The sequence below is a fragment of the Helianthus annuus genome, chromosome 17 (assembly GCF_002127325.2).
Source record: "Helianthus annuus cultivar XRQ/B chromosome 17, HanXRQr2.0-SUNRISE, whole genome shotgun sequence".
Taxonomy (NCBI): Eukaryota; Viridiplantae; Streptophyta; class Magnoliopsida; order Asterales; family Asteraceae; genus Helianthus; species Helianthus annuus.
This window is the reverse complement of record NC_035449.2, coordinates 164,818,810-164,837,898: the sequence shown is the minus strand read 5'-3', so window position 1 is coordinate 164,837,898 and position 19,089 is coordinate 164,818,810. Positions and strand designations below refer to the sequence as shown.

Genomic DNA, 19,089 nt, shown 5'->3' with positions numbered 1-19,089 from the left:
CCACATACCACTTGACGAAATTCGTGTTGATAAAACACTACATTTTGTTGAGAAACCTGTGGAAATTATGGATCGTGAAGTCAAATGGCTTAAACGCAAGCGCATTCCGTTGGTTAAAGTTCGCTGGGAATCTAAACGTGGACCTGAGTTTACTTGGGAACGTGAAGATCAAATGAAGGCGAAGTATCCACATCTATTCCCACGAGTTTCCTCTAAACGAATTTCGGGACGAAATTCCCACAAGTAGGGGAGACTGTGACATTTGTGCTTGTAATCATTGTAAACAGTTCGGTTATCAATGAAATAAAGTTATTTGATCCCTATGCTTGCTTCTTTATGTTTAATGTTTTTCATGTTTTGGCTTTTATTCGATTTCAAACTCTATATTGCTTTCTGGAGGATTATATGCAAACTGGTACGAAAACGTAATCAGTTATATGCAACAAATACTCCGGAACATCAATTTATTCTTAACATACCTTAAATAACCTTTACATAACTTAGAAATAAGTTTTGAAGGCTTTGGTATGGCAAAATCTAGTTTATTCGCTTACAGGGACTAAAATTGACAAACTGCGAAAGTATGCCGATTTGAACTGTAACGAACATTCCGGAACATGATCATAAGTTAAACACACCTTAAATATCCTTTACATAGCTTAGAAATAGGCTTTGAGGGGTTCGGTGTGCTAAAATAAACTTTATGCTCATTCAGGGACTAGAAATGTCAAAAAGTGCATAAGTTTGCACTTTCGCGCATATCTTACGTTCTGAATGCTTCCGGACATCCAAAAATTTATGTAAGCATTAAAATATTATGTTTTAATGTTTGGGATGAGAAAAATCCATTCGTCGCGCAATTTGGATCGTTTTTCGCGCTTATGCGCATTCCGTCGTAATTAAGCGAACATCGCGATCGTACGACCAAACGAACTGACATCTGAGATATTTTTGAGCATGTTTTGAGTCCCCTATACTTTAACTTCATTTTAGAGCCTTGAAATGAGGTTTAACGGGGCTTAAACGTGTCAAAAATGGGCCAAAACGCATGTTTCTAAGCTGCAGGGACCAAAACTGACAAATCTGTCAAAGTTTGCTCAGGCGGGGCGCGTAAGGATTCCCCCAAACTTTAGGCGGGCCGCGTGAGGTCCCCAGATACGAAAAATTGTTGAAAACAGCTATATGCAGCTGTCTTGCACCTCTAAACCCATTGCAAATGGTATTTTCAAATCAGGGGACTGAAATAATGGGCTCAAATGGTTTTTAAAAACTATGGGTACACATGGATGGCCAAGATCGAAGCACGCTTTGCGAGGAACGATCTTAACGGTTCACCAAATCCTATATATACCCCTCCATGTCTTGCCCATTTCCCTCACACTTGAATTCAGAGGTTGCTCTCTAAGTTGGGGTGCTTTGACACTTCATACCTGAGAGTACTCGGAATTCAATCTTGCAGGGACCCGTTGTAAGTATTCTTTCGTTCTTTTATTGCTTTTCGAGTCCGAAAGTCAAACTTTGTTTGACTTTCTGCATTGACCAGTTTATGGTCAATGCGAAGTTCGTTTGAACTTCATAACGTGAGCGTAATCACGTTGGTTATAGTCCCTAGCGACTATACCTACTGATTACCACGTTATCTAGGCTTAGTGACGAGCCGTAGTTTCGGTCAAAATGCGTTTTTTTGCGCATTTTGTAACCAAACTACTTTAGGGTATTAAAACCGTTTGTTTTAATACCAAAACCTGTTTTCTAAACATGTTCTAGCATGTTTAGCTCGTCGCTTTTAGTTTTGTGCTTGTTTAGGGTCGTAAGGGTAAGCGATCTAATCAATCGCTTATACTTACGAACCCGACCCATTTGGTCGATCATTAGGATCCGACCAAACACATTAGGTGACCATAGTGTATAGGGAATAACCTTTCAAGGTTATACCTTATGGTCACGCCATTTGAGTAGTTGTATGACAAGTGGTTCTTATGCTTTAGGTAAATTACCAAAATGCCCTTTTTACACTAAAATTCATTTTAAACTTATGTAACATAAATTTTGACACCTAAACTGATTTAGCAACAATATTAAGTGTGTTAAGGCATATCTTGCTTGTCATAGGGCTAGTTAGGCGTTTCAAGCGCGTTTTACGCAAACAACGCGTTGAAGTAGCATAAGCTACCTAAGCGGGTCGTAACGGGTCAAAAGCACTTAGGTTAAGTATGTAGGCTTTGTCAAACCATATTACATAAGTTCCCACACTTATTTGGTTTGCGAACCCTCGTACTACCCGATCCTCCGATAGGTCCGTTTATTAATGTAGGTGCCTTTATAGGTGCTGTTTGATTCCGTGATCTTCTAACATTGCTTGGTGGTTGTTCTACGACTTCTAAGCAATCTCAAGTGAGTACATAGTCCCCTCTTTTACTGTTTTCCAAACATTTTGGGGTGAAACACATGTGCCTACTTGTTACTTTCATTCTTTTCATGCTTTCATATCATATACTTGCTATGTTCATTAATACATTTGTTTTACATGACATTTTCACGCTATGTATGTTCATTATACTTAGTACATTTGTTTTACATGACATTTTCACGCTATGTATGTTCATCATACTTAGTGCATTTATTTTACATGACATTTTCACGCTATGTATGTTCATCATACTTAGTGCATTTGTTTTACATGACATTTTCATGCTTACATTTTGGGTATGACATTTGGTTTGTTTAAGTGGGACAATATACATTCATTAACATTGATCACGCCGCTCGTTAGTAGGTAATGGTACCATAGGAATTGACAACTCCCGTTCCTGAAATCCTGGGTATGTTTGGATTGGAAGGAATGACCGAATTCGATTAAAACATTTAGACAGATAGACCTTTAATTTGTTTAAAGGTTTATCACCACAGTTGCAAGGCTTGAATGTATGCATTTTCACAATACCGCATAAATGTTTGTATTCATTATAGCATGCATTTTCCACAAAACATAGCGTTGATTTAAACCATGTTTTACTTCAATACACTGTTTTGTGCATTTTTCCTATGGTTTAGTTGATACATATTTCACTAACCATACATTGACATTTTGATTACACATTACATGATTGATATTTGACATAGACAATGTTGATATTGATATATATACATTTTGACATGGTTTTCACAATAACATTGGGCAAATGGTTTAGACATAGGCAGCTTTCATTGGGTGGTTTATTTAAGTCATTCAACTTGGACTTAATCATTTTTCTTACAAATAACACATTTTTCATAAGACATTGTTTTACAACACTGTTCGATAAATATATATACAAACTCATTTTACTTAGTTATTCATTTAACCTTACATTACTTTTTCACATATCATCTACTTTATCATCGCTTTTCAAATGATTTATAAAACAAAACATGTTACAAGGATCATGACTGACTTTGTTAAACAACCCTTTTTCTAAAACCTAAGTCATGAATCCTATTTTCACAAAACCTATGTTACTCACTGGCATTTTTATGCTAACGTACTTTATTTTCACATGTGTTTCAGGAGCTAATGCATAGCTTGATCGTGATACGCTAGGGTGGACTTGGGCCTTAGTGACTTTAAAATGAAGCTAGTCTAATTAAAACATGTTATGTACTCTATGTTTCAGTTGTTTCAAGACAATGTACCTCTTTTATTGATAAATAAAATATAACTTTAAATGCCATGGTTGTGAAACAATAATTCTGTTACAACACTCCCCGATGTTTCCGCCACGATTTGATGTTTTACGTGGTCGGGGTGTGACATAGTTCACCTGCAAAGACGCAATTTATATGTTATCTTATGTTAGATCAAGACTTCCTTTTTAGAAAAAAAAAAAGAGATCAAGACTTCTAGATCACCAAACATATGTTTTAAATCCTAACATAAAATCGAGAACCATTCTAAATGCAAGCCTAGTTGGGAGATGGAAGACACGCACCGTTCCCAATACTTGAATTTGTTTAGGTCTTAGCACTATGAAATTTTTATTGCATCTAAATTTTGAATTATTTAGCTATTCGTTTAATTGTCATCTCATTTAATCTATACCATAGTATGTTCGTATCCGTGATATATTTGATTTAGCTCATAAACCGAACTTCGCAATTTCAGGGACGAAATTTTTTTTAGGAGGGTAGAATTGTAATAATCGAAAATAATAATAATAATAATAATAATAATAATAATAATAATAATAATAATAACAAAAATAATATAGTAAAATAAATGAAACAGAAGTCATAAGTCATATTTGAAATTGATTATTAAATATATTGGTTGGACAAATTAAAATGTATGTGTATATGTATATGTTAATATAATATAATATGTTAGTTGCCTTTATCATTGAAGAAAATGAATAAATTACTAATATAATGATATGCATGATTTGCAAATATGGACAAGAATATCCCAGATCATCAACCGACCCGATTTGCGGCCCAATCTTAATGAAATAAAACCCTTGTTCTCAAACCTAAATCATCCTCTTTACGTTTATAATCCGCCAGCCGCATCACCGACTAGGTATCGATGACCGCTCAAATTCATGTTTCGAGTCAGCCGTCGCGCCACCATCGCTGCAAATGGGGAACACCAACACAGATCTGAAGCTTTTGATTTGTCCCAAAATCGCGACTAGTCGATGCTATACAAAACATCCTTAACGCATTTGCGAACCGTCGTTGCGGTTTCGTGCCTTGATTGACCTACCGACCATTAACGTAAGAGTTCAGACCCCTCGTTAATTTCACATGTTTACCCCATTCTAATTTCTCGGATATCACCTTTGTTGTTGTTGATCTATTCCGGCGATTGAAACCGTTAATGTTATATGAACCAAATGTTCTATAATAGCACAACATCGAATCTTGTTCTTAATGTCTAAATCGATAGGGTTCAGATCTGCAAAGTACATGCATATGTTAAGGTTTTACTCCTATATTTGTGTAAGATTTATAAACTCGTTGAAGTCCTCTTCCAACTTGTTACGTATTTACTATGAAAAAAAAAAGACAATAAATAAATATTAAACAGTTTATAATTTTGTCGGCAACAGTTGAAAAAAAAGGAAAAAAAAAGAAAGAAAACCTTTAATTGATCTTCATGTGTATGAATAAACGAGAAGTTTGACGATTAATAAATTCTAGACAATTGGTTAAAGTGAACATGCTAATATACTATGTTATTATTCCATGTCTCGATTATTTATTTGCATTCCAAATAATCAATTACATATCTAGCTCATGTCATGCAAATATTTACCTGTCATTATATTCGTAAACTTTATAGTAAGTATTTTGTAATACTTAAATCACATGCAATGTGATCCAAGTACTATTTGAAGGAAAACTTAGGTTCATTAATTAATTAGTACATTGAACGTTCCTTCGCCGGAATTAAAAAAAAATCAATCAACAGACCAGCAAAGGTGACACCTGAGTTAAAATCCGCATGTCTAATCTGGAAAGTAATTAATATATAGGTCTGTGTACTTGTAAAAGACGACTTGATTGGATTTCCCTGGCGTTTATTTTGTTCGGCTAAATTATGGTACGGATTCCGTTTTCTTTTCATCGTAGTATACTTCTTTTTTCGTACTCGTTGGTACGTATTCTTCTTTGGTCTTCTCATCATAGTATTTATCTTTATCATATCCATAATTTTGTAGTGCGGATTTTTGTCTCCGTCTTAAAGTCTAATTTTCATGATTTAATACCTGTATGTGTCATGTTATCTGAGTCAGTGTTGTATATGTCTACTTAGTGTGTTGTAGCATGCCATACCTCAGACTTGTATCATGGTCGCATGTTCCTGTTAGTATTATTTTCAGTTGCCTGTAAACTATTTACAAGGCCTTAGTATTTGTACTCTGTCACACAAGCATGTCTGGCTTGTCGTTTGGGCGTCAACGGCATGGCACTTATCGTGACAGTGCGTAATCAAAGTTCACGGCGTCTCTAGCTTGTGCTTGTGTAGCACCTTGGCCACTAGAGGTGTATAGATCGATCTTAGCTCTGAATCTGTGTTTGTTTGTCTGGAGATGGAATAATGGGTGAACGCATAATGGGTGAACGCCACACTCACCATCTCATAGGTGCATGGACTAGCTAGTTGTGTACCAGTCTGTTCTGTTTATGGCTTTGGGTGCTTCCATGTTACACGACTTAGTTTGTTGATATATCTGTCGTGTAAGTTAGTATATGTTTCTATATGTGAATATGTTCAGTATTATATGTTTGATATGTTTTGTACGCATCTGATTATGTTTCCGATCAGTATTGGGTTAAGTATGCTTCTGACTATGTTCAGTGTCCGATTCTGTTATGTATTAGTTATGTCTGTTTTGACTCGGTATCTGTACTGGTTTGTATCAGTTTTGTCTCAGTATCAGTCTTGATTAAGATTTAGATCCAGTGATATACATTTATTCAGTATTTGATTCAATGTCTATTCTATTCTTGCCGTTTGATCTGTCTTTATTTCGTGTCAATTTTCTCCATCGGTTTAAGTAATTTCGTTATAAAAATAGTTATTTTGATTAAATAATAAACTTATGAATATTGATTAATTAAAGATATGAAGTTGAATCTAAACGTGTATTTAAAGATAATAGTTCGACAATTCTTTTGAGGTCATGGGATTTTAAATGATATTTATAGCTTAGCTATTTGTTTTGTTTTGTTTCTGTTTCCCATGTCGTTTTACGGAATGGTCGAAAGTGTTTCATTCGGAAATCCAGATTATTTAAATTATTCTATCTTTTTATAATGTAACTTTTCAAAGTTAGAAAATTAGTTCTTTTGTCCAATGATGATTTGCCATGAATATGATAACCTATTTTATTTTGATGAAGTTCAAACGTTCAATATAAGAAAATAGCTTTGCCAAGTATCTTGTTTTAAAAATAATAGCATTATTAAACGTTGTTTAAACTATTCTATAGTTATTATTTTTTTTATTTGTTCAAATGGAATACTACATTATTTAAATGATGTTTTAAAATAAGTCTGTTTATACAAGATAAAATGATTTTGACATCGTGGTCAACGATGTATCAGTTTCTAGTTTCTACATCGGTTTGTGTTGGGTTCAGTAACAGTTATGTATACGTCTACCTTTTGTTTCCGTATCTGATTCCGTTACCATTTCAGATCGGTTCGTGTATCAGTTTTTGCATCAGTCTTGTGCCTCCATTTGTTTTCAGTAATCGTGTCAATGACCATTTCAGCTCAGTCTCAGTTCTGTTCTGTTTTGCTTCTGCTGTTCTGTTTTGCTTCTGCTGATATGAATTTACTTGTACTGTTGATTTCTCCGTTACTGAGCAACTTTTGGCTCAGCCGTATTTTCTTTTTGTGTTTGTCTTATTTGTTTTACAGGAAATCTGGGATACTATGGGAATTCAGTGAGGAGCGTTAGGAAGTTGCTGACCAAGATTCTTTATTTCAGTAACGTAATAAAATGTAATTAAGATCTTTCATTTAATTTTATGGATTGGTTTTTAGTTTTGATATCTGTAAGAGTGACACGTCAGCCCTATTCGGATCGGGGTGTTACACGATTGTTCTGGAATCGTATACCGTGGACGTGCCCGAGGGGAACTCGGAGGACGACACCAGGTTTTTTGCGGATACGGTGGTCAGGTTGAATCTGCAGAAGCTGGCGTCTGTCACTGAGGCCATCGCCCGCGACGCCGACACTGGCGCCGCCGAGTCGCTTAGGTGATGCTGTTTTCTTATTTCATTTTTTTTTATTCCAAGAAAAGTATTATTGAAAGCAGAAATGTTTGATATTTTCATTTATTACATAATGTTTTCGTGGTTACGACTACTTTAAAAACGTCTAGTAGCTCTTAATTTTACCGGTTAAAAAGACCAACAATCATTATTTACGTGACTCGAACCAAATAATTATTTTACACGAATCGAACCAAAATTCGGACTCGGATCGAGCCCCGAAAAAACCGACACATAAAAAAAAAAAGAAATAATCAAACCCAGATCAGAAATTACCTAGGATTAGAGGGAGCGGAATCACAAGCTTTAAAGATCTCAGAACAAAGATCAAAGATGAAGGTCACTTTTATTATTGGTAACATGATAAGATTTCAAAAGCAAGAAAGCAGTTCCAAGAGTCCCGGTATACAGTGAATTATCCTTAACCTTCTGCCCAGTAAATCCCCATGTTTCCACCACTACCTGTCAGCCATTTTCACACATTACACCTAAAAGCTATGAAATGAAGCACACAAACAGAAGTTACAGAAGAGGGGATACGGTTTCTTTGAGATCCAATGCTGCGCGTTTGAGTTTTTCTGCAAAGGTAGGGTATGGTAAAGAAAGAAGAGTTTTTAAGGAATCTTGTTGTTTTCCATCGTCGATTCCTGGTACTGTTGCTTTTTCTTGTACTAAGTTGGACATGAAATTGTGAAAGTATCGGTCGGAAATTTTTCAAGTGGTGTGTGGGTGAGTGTTGTTCAGTGGGGATGATAAACATAGACATAGCTGCACCGATTGATGTTGTGAGTTTGATAGTTGGTGAAGAGACACGTGTACAGGACTGAAGCTGAGTTTGCAGGAAACGTGTTCTTAAACTATATCTTCGTAGCCGTATTCCTGCTAGACATCGAGAATTAAGTCGGTAACAAATAATTTCGTTTGTTACGGGATCATTGTTCGTTATAGTAATCAAAATCGAAAAATAAATAATAAAGTTGTAATATGTTCAATAGTGAGTAAATTACTTTTTTGGCCCCTGTGGTTATATCACTTTTACTATATTAGCCCAAAATAAGAATTTTTAACAGATCTGCCCCCATGGTCTCTGTAACTAACCATTTTGGCCCCTAAATCTAACCAAACCCCCAACTCTGGTTAATTAATTGGCACATGACTTGCACATGATGTCTAAAAATGTAATTTCCCCTCCCCCCTCCCCCTTTTATGACTATAAATAAAACCCTAGATTATTTTTTTCACTTCATCTACTTCCTTAAAAATTTGATCTTTTTTTAATCTTTGCAATGCCTCCTTCATATTTCCCATTAACATGGGAAAGCACAGGTGATCAATGGTGGTATGCATCTCCAATTGATTTAGCAGCAGCAAATGGCCACTATGATCTAGTAAGAGAGGTTCTTCATTTTGACACAAATCTTTTAATCAAATTAACCTCCCTTCGCCGCATAAGGCGGTTGGAGACGGTGTGGGACGACGAAGAACAGTTTGTTGATGTGGCAAAAAACCGATCAAAAATGGCGAAAAACTGCTTCTCGAAGGCGAACCGAAAAATGGGCATGGTCATAACTCATTGATCAGAGCTGGATATGGTGGTTGGCTTCTTTACACGGTGATTTAGAGTTTGTTAAATAACTGTTGAAGAGGGACCCACTTCTTGTTTTTGGTGAAGGGGAGTATAGTGTTACTGATATATTGTATGCTGCTGCAAGGAGTAACAACAGTGAGGTTTTTCAGGTGTTGATTGACTTTTCATTGTGGTCAAAGGTGGAGAATGTTGGGTCTGTTTTTAAATTGGAGATGATGAATAGGGCTGTTCATGCTGCTGCTAGAGGTGGAAGTCTTGAAATCTTGAACCAGTTTGTTGAAGATTGTGGTGATGTTTTGATGTATAGAGATGTGCAGGGGAATACTTTGTTGCATTCGGCTTCTGGGAGAGGTCAAACTCAGGTATTGACTATTGACTAGTCAATCTCTTTCAACTGCAGCTAGAAAAATTCACACATAAATCCATGAAAATAAATCCGCTAATCTGAAAATTAACAAAACCGACATCAAAGATCCATAAATTAAGGAAGAAGATGAAGTGAAAAAAAATAATCTAGGGTTTTATTTATAGTCATAAAAGGGGGAGGAGAAATTACATTTTTAGACATCATGTGCAAGTCATGTGCCAATTAATTAATCAGAGTTGAGGGTTTGGTTAGACTTAGGGGCCAAAATGGTTAGTTATAGAGACCATAGGGGCAGATCTGTTAAAAATTCTTATTTTGGGCTAATATAGTAAAAGTGATATAACCACAAGGGCCAAAAACGTAATTTACTCGTTCAATAGTATATCAATATGTATTTTGTGTTGTTGCCCGTCTACCAACCCATGATTTGTAATTTGTTCTTTGTGTTGATTGAAACCAAATATCAAAACCGGTACCAATATTGTTCGGGTGGTATCGGTTTTATTTGTCACGGTACCGGTTGACATCCGCACTCGATATAGCTTACGATTGGTCAGTATCAGCTCCATGTGTTAGACTATCAATACGATACCGGCACTCGTGTACAACATATCGTATAGCATATGATACAAAAAATACTACTATATTTTGGATAAAATCCTATTTAAAACATTGTTTACACCAGATGTAGAGAAAATGAAAACCACATCCGCGTATTCATTTATTTAAAGAAAAACTAACGACGGAGATTATTAGTACTTATTACTTGGGATGATATGATCTAATATGGTATTTCATACAGCGTACCCCCTCTTGTTTATTAACCCATACTAGTCGATGCATATTCCACCATACACTCTTATGATGATGCTAATAGAACTGTAGTGTTCCTTACACCCAACGACACCTTATCATACATTAACTCATACTTATCAAAAATGTCTAATAAATTCATATCCATTTCCTGCCATGTGGAACTTGCACATAGCTAGTTATTCAAGTCCACTATTTACTCTAGGCTACAAAATACAACATTTTCACATTTGCCTTTAATGCATTACTTACTAATTTGAATTTTGTATTTCAAATTTGAAATCCTTTTGTTACTGATCAAAAAACATTTGACATCCTTATTAAAGAATTTTTGGTTATTTAAAAAAAATTGCTTGTTGCCTCACTTGATTAAAAGGATTGGGCCAGGTAGGAACATGGCCCGCTTCTATGGGCCGACACTACCTTGCCCGGACATTAAGCCCAATCTTGAAAAATTAGCATATTCTACTAGATGTTACAAATTCACATAGTGAAAGTTGAAGGCATGGGATCAAATACAAACCTTCATATCAGTAAGAACTGTAAGAACCAACCAACATGTGACATGTGCCCCCCAATAAAAAAATAACATAAGGGTGTTTTAGTCTTTTTACTCTATTTTCTTTTATTTAATTAAATCAAGATTTAATTATCTCTATATTCATGTAGAATTTCAAATCAAAATTTGAATTCTCAGATATTCATGGTCACAGGAACCACCAAAAGAAAAAAATACGTAACTACCAATTGCGACTTAACTGTAGTTTTTTTGATCTACTCGTTTTTTATTCTTCTCCTCGTTTTCGATATGATTACTACATTTGATGGATTCAAACATAGAAACGACGATGGCAGGATCATCATGGAAGTTACACCAAGTTATTTGTAATTGTCTATTCGAAAATTCATTTGATTCAGCGTATTTTAGATTCACCATAAAGTTTCAACTGTTAAATCAAATTAAAGTTTGAATTGCAAAGATTGCTACCTTATAAATCGATATTGTGCAATTATTCGATACTGTTTTTTTTATTTGTTTCATGGTATTTGGTTTTTCATAATTCATGTGCTGATACAAATCGTAATGTGCTATGTAGATGAGTTTGGGCTGTGTTGTGTTTGTTGGTTAGTTTAATCATTTTTTTTCGAAAACCATATGTGCTAATATGAATCCCAATGTGCTGGTCAGACCAAATGTGCTAATACAAATCCCAACTTGTTTTTTTCTTTCCAGCAATACAAAATGTGCTATCATCATCCAAAGTGCTGGTTTTAACGCTAAGTTTTTTTTTAAATATACAAAATGTGATATCATCATATCCATATACAATATCCCCCCAAAACCTACTTTCTTTATCACTTGCTGGTCAGACCAAATGTGCTAATACAAATCCCAATGTGCTAATATGAATCCCAATGTGCTGGTTAGACCAAATGTGCTAATACAAATCCCAACTTGTTTTTTTTCTTTCTAGCAATACAAAATGTGCTATCATGATATCCAAAGTGCTGGTTTTAACGTTGATTTTTTTTAAATATACAAAATGTGCTATCATCATATCCATATACAATATCCCCCCAAAACCTATTTTCTCTATCATTTGCCGCTGTTCTACTGAAAGACACCTTAGTAGTTTCGCCGTATGAAGTGGGTTGTTTCGTATCCTAATTCTATCGGTCGATAGGGCTACGTATGGTGCATCGACATTATCGTATGCTGAATGCTCGACTTTATTTCGTGGAGGTGGGTCAACGAAGTCGTCGTCAGAGTCATGTGGCTGAGTGGCCCATGTTTTTTCTTTCTTTATCTTACCACCTTGTAAAATATAACTTTATATTAGAAATCAACAAATAACACTAACGTTGACGAAATAAAGCCGCATGTGTTCAAAAAACATAAATGCCTACCTCTCTTTGACTTATGATCGACTCCTCTTTTACCGTTTCCTACAATTTATTATATACGTAATATCACATATATTAGTATTTTTCAAAAGGAAACTTAATTTTATCATAATACAAGCCGTTATTTGCCTTTTGTAAAGCTCAGCATTGTTTTGGCTTTCATATTTGTTTGAAAGGGCACCTTAATTGTATCAATCTTGTACCCCTTTCCTTTGTTGGATCGCGTGAGACTGAACATGCAATATAATTAACAAAAAAGTGTTTACACTTTAAAAATCCATATAAATACAATGTTAGCACACCTCTTTTAGCTGTCATAAGCTTCCTTTCTTAAGTCCTCTTTTTTGTTTTGTACGATACAACATCATTAACAATATCCTCTTTATTCGAAACATCTTTGTGATCTTCTGTTTATAAGACATTCAACACATGTATTAGTATCGGAAATTAATGTACACTTCATCCGTAAAACCAAAATGCACAAAAATACCTTTTCTGTTGATGAAAGGGTTCTCTTTTGTTTCATCCATCATTGATTCAACCAAAACCTAGTACCTGTTCAGCACAAAAGATAATTAATCATTACATACGTAAGACCACGGTTAGCAAACACCGCAACATAAAAAATTGAAGTCAGCACTATGCGATTTTTCAAAAAACAGCACATTTACTATATTACCCTTGGTCTTATAATAATGTTTAGTAATTGAAAGGGTTTTAATTGTAATCAACATCAACCGTTGATCTAAAAATTGGATGGTTCAGATCTGTTCTTATGGTTCTCACACTATGTGCTGTTTGTACAGGATCTTAACCCGAAAGTTGAATTCTCATGATCCTGCACTAATTTTTGAGTATCTGAAAGCTCTACTTCCTCTTCTTGCCAGTCGTGTTCCCTTCGAAACAACAACTCGATTTGCTCCAATGATTTTCCTTTCGTCTCAGGCACGATTTTGTATATGAAAACAACCGACAAAGCTGAGACAATACCGAAAATGAAGAACGTCACGGACATCGAAATAGCACGAGAAACGGTTAAAAACGACATCGCAACAATTCCACTACAAACCCTATTCTCCACAAATCCTAAAGCAAACGCTTGCGCCCTTAGTCTTAACGGGAATATCTCCGATGTCAAAACGCCACAAATCGGCCCAATCCCGACCGAAAAGAAAGCCACATTCCCGCACACAAGCAGAATCACTAACGCCACCCCAACCGAATCTTTTTCAAACAACCAAAGAGTGAGTCCTAAACCGCACAAACAAAATGTAATCCCGATGGTGCTCGCGTATAGTAACGGTTTCCTCCCGATTTTATCGATGACTAAAATCGCAATCATGATAAAGGCGGTTTTCGAGATACCCACAGCTACTGTCGCGGCTAAAAGTCGCGACTTGTTTTCAAGTCCCGCGGTTTGAAGAATCTCGGGACTATAGTACACGGTCGCATCGATTCCCGTAATCTGTTGAAAAGATTGGATTCCGATTCCCACGACTAGCATTCGCCTGACCACGGGAGTCGGGTTTAGCAGTTCCCGCCACACGGCCGTATCTCGGTTTCCGCTTTCTGCGGACGCTAGTATCTCCGACAACCTCTCCTCCGCCTCTGACGACACCTCATTTGTATTCATCAAAACTAATCTCGCCTCATCGACTCGGTTTTGCATCACGAGCCACCGCGGTGATTCTGGGATTACGAATATCGCAAAAGCTATGAACACGGATGGAAGGATTCCCACCGCGAGCATAATTCGCCAATTCGTGTGGGACGAAAGGCCCGAAAATGCGTAGTTCGACACGTAGCCGAGTAAAATCCCGAGATTGATGAATATTTCCGGGAATGAGGTGAATGTCCCTCGGGAAACCGTCGGTGATATCTCGGCGATGTAGACCGGAGCCACCATGACTCCAAAACCAATGCCAACTCCGGCGAGGAGTCGACCGATCAATAGAAACTCAAAATTAGGGGCTAAGGTCATTATAGCTGCACCTATCTGGAAGATGATTGCAGCCAGACCCATGGACCATTTCCGGCCAACGGCGTCGGAGACTCTACCGCCGGCTAAACTGCCCAATATGGAAATGACACTTAAGCTACCAATCAGAAATTCTTGTTGGAATTCAGTGATTTTTAGGTCTTCTTGGATGAATATGATTGCTCCACTCATGACACCAACATCTGCAAATCAAGATTTCAAGAAATTGTCATGATAAATGAATTTACAGGGGGAAGAATAGAGTTGAGCCCGAGCTTGAGCTCAACTTATGAGAACTCAAATTCGAGCTATGCCTTGATCTCGTCTTGTTTGTTATTTATTAACAATTTTATATACATTTTTAACTATTTATAGAAAATTATAATTATAATTTTTCTATTTAACATAATATCAATTATTTAGGGTTTTTACATAGTTTATTAATATGATTTATTTATTATATTAATATAAGGTGGGTTTGGATACAAAGTCCATTTTTCCTACAAAGTGTACAAAGTTATAAAGCACTATAATTTCAACCATAAAACACACTCAAAACCCAAAATAACATAGTGAATATCATTAAAACACAATATCCAAACCCTAATACTCTTTAAAAACTTCAAACACATCATCATACAACTATTAATATAAAACACAACATGATAATCAACATAAAACAGACTAATGTTAGCCATTCGATAATCAAATCCTTATCATCCAAAACACAACACAAACCCACAATATTGTGTAATAATTTTCACTATGTTATTTGTGGGTTTTAAGTGTGTTTCATGGTTGAAATTTTGGTATTTTATAAATTTTTACACTTTGTAGGAAAAATGGACTTTGTAGCCAACTCCCACCCTATTAATATATACTTAATAAATCAAATAAAAACATGCAAATCATTTGAAAAAAAAAAATGCCATGGCGGAATAATTTATTATCTGTCTAGCTACTGTCCTTATTTAATTTGCCTCATGATTAATTTAAGTATTTAACACCAAAAAAAAAGAAAATACTAGAGTAGTTACTTGATGTGTGTAGCATTAGTAATTTCATCACGATTACGTGTGTTAACTTAACAAATAATGTTTTGATAAGTCACCAAAAACACTATTCCCGGTATTGTAATATTAATAGATTTTTTATTACTATTACTAATATTATTATATTGTGTTGTGTTGTGTTATACTATATTATATTATTATCATTATTATTTATTTTTTACTATATTAATATATATTTAATAAATTAAATAAAAATTATATAGGTAACATACTCGCTTGGGCTTGTGAGCCTACTCAAGTTGATAAATGAAGTTCGAGCTCAGTGTCACTTACTAAACGAGTTTATTTTTTTTTTTTGCTTGAGCTGGAGCTTGTTTAAGCCCAGACCTTGGTTTTAAAAGTGTGATGCGCTCCGATGTGTTTTTATCCCAAAGCCGATGCGCGATGCGCGCACATCACATATGCGAGGCGTTTGTTATTTAAAAAATATTTATAGATAATATTTTAACTTGTTAACTTTTAACACTAAAAATTTAGAGATTAAGATAAATAATTACAAAAAATAGTTCAAGTACCATAAAAAGTTCAATATAACCAAAATAATCCTTGAACTCTTAAATGTACAAGTAGTCTATGCAAAAGGTATAAGTAATCTATGTAGGAACTCATTAAACAACTTCGTCAACTCATTGTACAAGCTTGTTAAGCACATTCTACAAGCTCATTGAGCAATTTTACTCAATAATGGTCGATTGTAGAAAAATGCGCGCATTATGCGACTTAGGGCGCCTCAACCTAACATCATGTAATCGCAACGCATCGTACGCATCACGCATTATGCACGCATTTTAAACCCAAGAACTCGGCTCGATTCGAGCTTTTAGCTAATCAATCTTAAGTAGATCGCGATTTACTTGACTCATTTACATCCTTACACATAAAGTACGGGATTCAGATGAAATAATGGTTGTTAACATTGATGGTCTAGAATATTTTAATTGACGTCAGAAATTTTGGGCCAAGTGTTTATCGCTGAGAATAAATTTTTTAGGCCTGGTTAGGTTCATTTTGGACTGGGTCGTCGGGACGATAACTTTTCTTACATAGCATGTATCAGATACATATCCTTTTTGCATATTCGGGTCGAAATTTTTTGGCCGTAGATATCAAAATTTCTTGAGGTCAGTCAGAAGAAATCACATATATACTAAAAATGAAAAAAAAAATCATAGGTACGGACGACCCGTCGCCCACACCTAGGTCCGTCCCTGATTGTTATAATAAGAAAGTTACAAAACCCTAGTTGCTTAGATGTAAATAGGTGTTGTACCATAGGCTTAAAATGATGTACACCATACTTAGGTATTGAAATTACAAAAGAAAGCATTGAGGGATTGTATTTACCATAGCCAAGAAGGACATTGTTGAGAGATGCAAAAACGGCACAAGCAAAGACATATTTTCTTGTTCTCTTACTCCTTTCGTGCTGTGTCTGCTTGTACTGTACAACCTCTAGATCATCATCACCATCATCAGTCAACTCAGAATCCATTCTTCTGTACTTATTCTTTGTTCCTAGATCCTCAACACTCCCACTTTCTTGGACACCCATATTTCAAAGGTACAATTAGTACTCCCAGACGTACAACTCAACTTACACTCATGGGTACTTCAAGTTAATGTGTTGAGGATCTCATATGCATACAAGAAGATGAATTTCTTGATGGTTTTTCAGTTCATGATTTGAGGAGAAAGACCCAATTTGGAATCGGAATAATTCTTCACTTTAGATCTAGTTTATTTATTAAGTACTTTTTTATATATTAAGCAAGTGGGAGATTATTTTATAACTTAATTCTTATTATATCACACGTTAAACAGTTGGAAGTTGAGTATAGAAAATAGGAGTTTGACATGGTTTTCGATGTAACTAAGGTGTATGAATTTATTTAAAATTAAAATTTAAAACTAGATAACATGCTGCATGATATTCATGTTCATTTCACAAGAAGAAGTTTAAAGGGATAAATGAGTAATAGGATAGGGAGCACTCCGCTACACTCATTAGGACAACAACCTCCTAACTACTATGAGTTAAGCAACTAATGGACAGATCAGACCGCATAAGACTACTGAAATAGAAAAAGAGAAGGGATTCACGGGCAGTGAAGGCAACCAAGCGAGAGGAATCATTCCATTCAATTCCGAAGCCTAGCGTCTCCTGTAAGACTCTATCACCTTCATTCTTTTGTTGAGGTTCTGGCACTTCTTCCTCCGGCCCTCTATTTACATAGCGAAGAAAGGCAAAGGCTCTTGCTTGAATGCGTGACTTATGTCTCTTTTTCCATTTATAAAAAGTAAGATGAATCTACGCTCCTCGGCCTATAGTAAGTGAATGAGAGGGTATGGGGTTCCGGGTCTTTTTCCAGTCAAAATTGACTAAGAGGCAATCCCCTTTTTCCGTGATAATGTGAAAGGACTCAATTCCTTCTTTCTTCCCCAGAGAAATGTAGCAGGAACAGCCTTCCCGCAGTCGCATTAAGGAGATTTTTTCTTGAAACTCTTTACTCCTTCACCCGTAGCAAGTACTCATTTCTATTTAGTTGTTTTCTTACTCTATCCGGCTATTGAACCTAAAGTTAAAGGGATAAAAGTTTAAAGAAAAATAAAAAAAATTCAAAAAGCAAAAAAAAAAAAAAATTCTACTGTACATGTCCTTCGAAAATGTTAGGATATAGAATTTTACTTGTGAGAACAAAAAGAGAGAGTGCTTCTTATTTTATTTGTGATCCTCGATAAACTTCTTTCCTTATATATGCATTTTCATTGTAAGCTTATTAAAGTCAAAGAGAACAATATACGTAACAGACAGTCGTCTTTTGATAATCAATGATGTTATTTTGTGGGTAAAAAAAATCGAAGAAGAAAGCTATGCTATTGAAAGTCGATTTCGAAAAGGTGTTCGACTCATTGAATATATTGGACTTCCTAGATTCCATACTCATGCAAATGGCCCTTTGGAGGAAATGGATCAGAAGTAGCCTCTCCTCGGCTCGCTCGTCCATCCTAGTTAACGGGTCACCAACACTTGAATTCAACATAGAAAAAGGATATAAGCAGGGCCGGCTCAACCATTTTAGAGGCCCAAAGTGAACTAGAGATCTGGGGCCTACTAAATAAGGTTCTTTTTGTTGGGCTTGTACCAATTTGGATTTTGGCCTGTACATGTCCTTCGAAAATGTTAGGATATAGAATTTTACTTGTGAGAACAAAAAGAGAGAGTGCTTCTTATTTTATTTGTGATCCTCGATAAACTTCTTTCCTTATATATGCATTTTCATTGTAAGCTTATTAAAGTCAAAGAGAACAATATACGTAACAGACAGTCGTCTTTTGATAATCAATGATGTTATTTTGTGGGTAAAAAAAATCGAAGAAGAAAGCTATGCTATTGAAAGTCGATTTCGAAAAGGTGTTCGACTCATTGAATATATTGGACTTCCTAGATTCCATACTCATGCAAATGGCCCTTTGGAGGAAATGGATCAGAAGTAGCCTCTCCTCGGCTCGCTCGTCCATCCTAGTTAACGGGTCACCAACACTTGAATTCAACATAGAAAAAGGATATAAGCAGGGCCGGCTCAACCATTTTAGAGGCCCA

The 19,089-nt window shown here is 35.6% G+C and overlaps 1 protein-coding gene, 1 long non-coding RNA gene and 1 pseudogene across 6 annotated transcripts; 1 reads left to right on the top strand and 2 right to left on the bottom strand.

Annotated features, from left to right (window-relative positions):
- Positions 1 to 3,767: 3,767 nt before the first annotated feature.
- On the bottom strand, positions 3,768 to 8,482 carry LOC110921532. Its single transcript, XR_002582443.2, has 3 exons — positions 8,305 to 8,482; positions 8,041 to 8,226; positions 3,768 to 3,800 (listed from the first exon to the last, which is right to left on the bottom strand). It is a non-coding gene; the product is annotated as an uncharacterized LOC110921532 (long non-coding RNA).
- Positions 8,483 to 9,039: 557 nt separating this feature from the next.
- LOC110921531 lies at positions 9,040 to 9,973 on the top strand (annotated as a pseudogene).
- Positions 9,974 to 12,027: 2,054 nt separating this feature from the next.
- LOC110921530 (probable polyol transporter 4) lies at positions 12,028 to 17,195 on the bottom strand. Of its 5 annotated transcripts, XM_035986486.1 has the most exons (6): positions 16,833 to 17,195; positions 13,117 to 14,618; positions 12,928 to 12,992; positions 12,740 to 12,844; positions 12,441 to 12,479; positions 12,028 to 12,348 (listed from the first exon to the last, which is right to left on the bottom strand). In XM_035986486.1, the coding sequence occupies exons 1-2, from the start codon at positions 17,038 to 17,040 to the stop codon at positions 13,225 to 13,227; spliced, it is 1,602 nt and encodes a 533-aa protein (XP_035842379.1). In that variant the 5' UTR covers positions 17,041 to 17,195; the 3' UTR covers positions 12,028 to 12,348; positions 12,441 to 12,479; positions 12,740 to 12,844; positions 12,928 to 12,992; positions 13,117 to 13,224. The 5 variants fall into 5 exon arrangements, with proteins under 5 accessions (XP_035842379.1, XP_035842378.1, XP_022021560.1 ...); XM_035986485.1 differs by lacking the exons at positions 12,028 to 12,348; positions 12,441 to 12,479 and having other exon boundaries at positions 12,665 to 12,844; XM_022165868.2 differs by lacking the exons at positions 12,028 to 12,348; positions 12,441 to 12,479 and having other exon boundaries at positions 12,665 to 12,844; positions 13,224 to 14,618.
- Positions 17,196 to 19,089: the final 1,894 nt, after the last annotated feature.

Coding starts and splice junctions, on each gene's coding strand:
- LOC110921530 (XM_035986486.1), bottom strand. CDS start 17,040: ATGGGTGTCCAAGAAAGTGGGAGTGTTGAGGATCTAGGAACAAAGAAT. Junction 14,619..16,832: donor CAATGTCCTTCTTGGCTATG/GTAAATACAATC, acceptor CTTGATTTGCAG/ATGTTGGTGTCATGAGTGGA.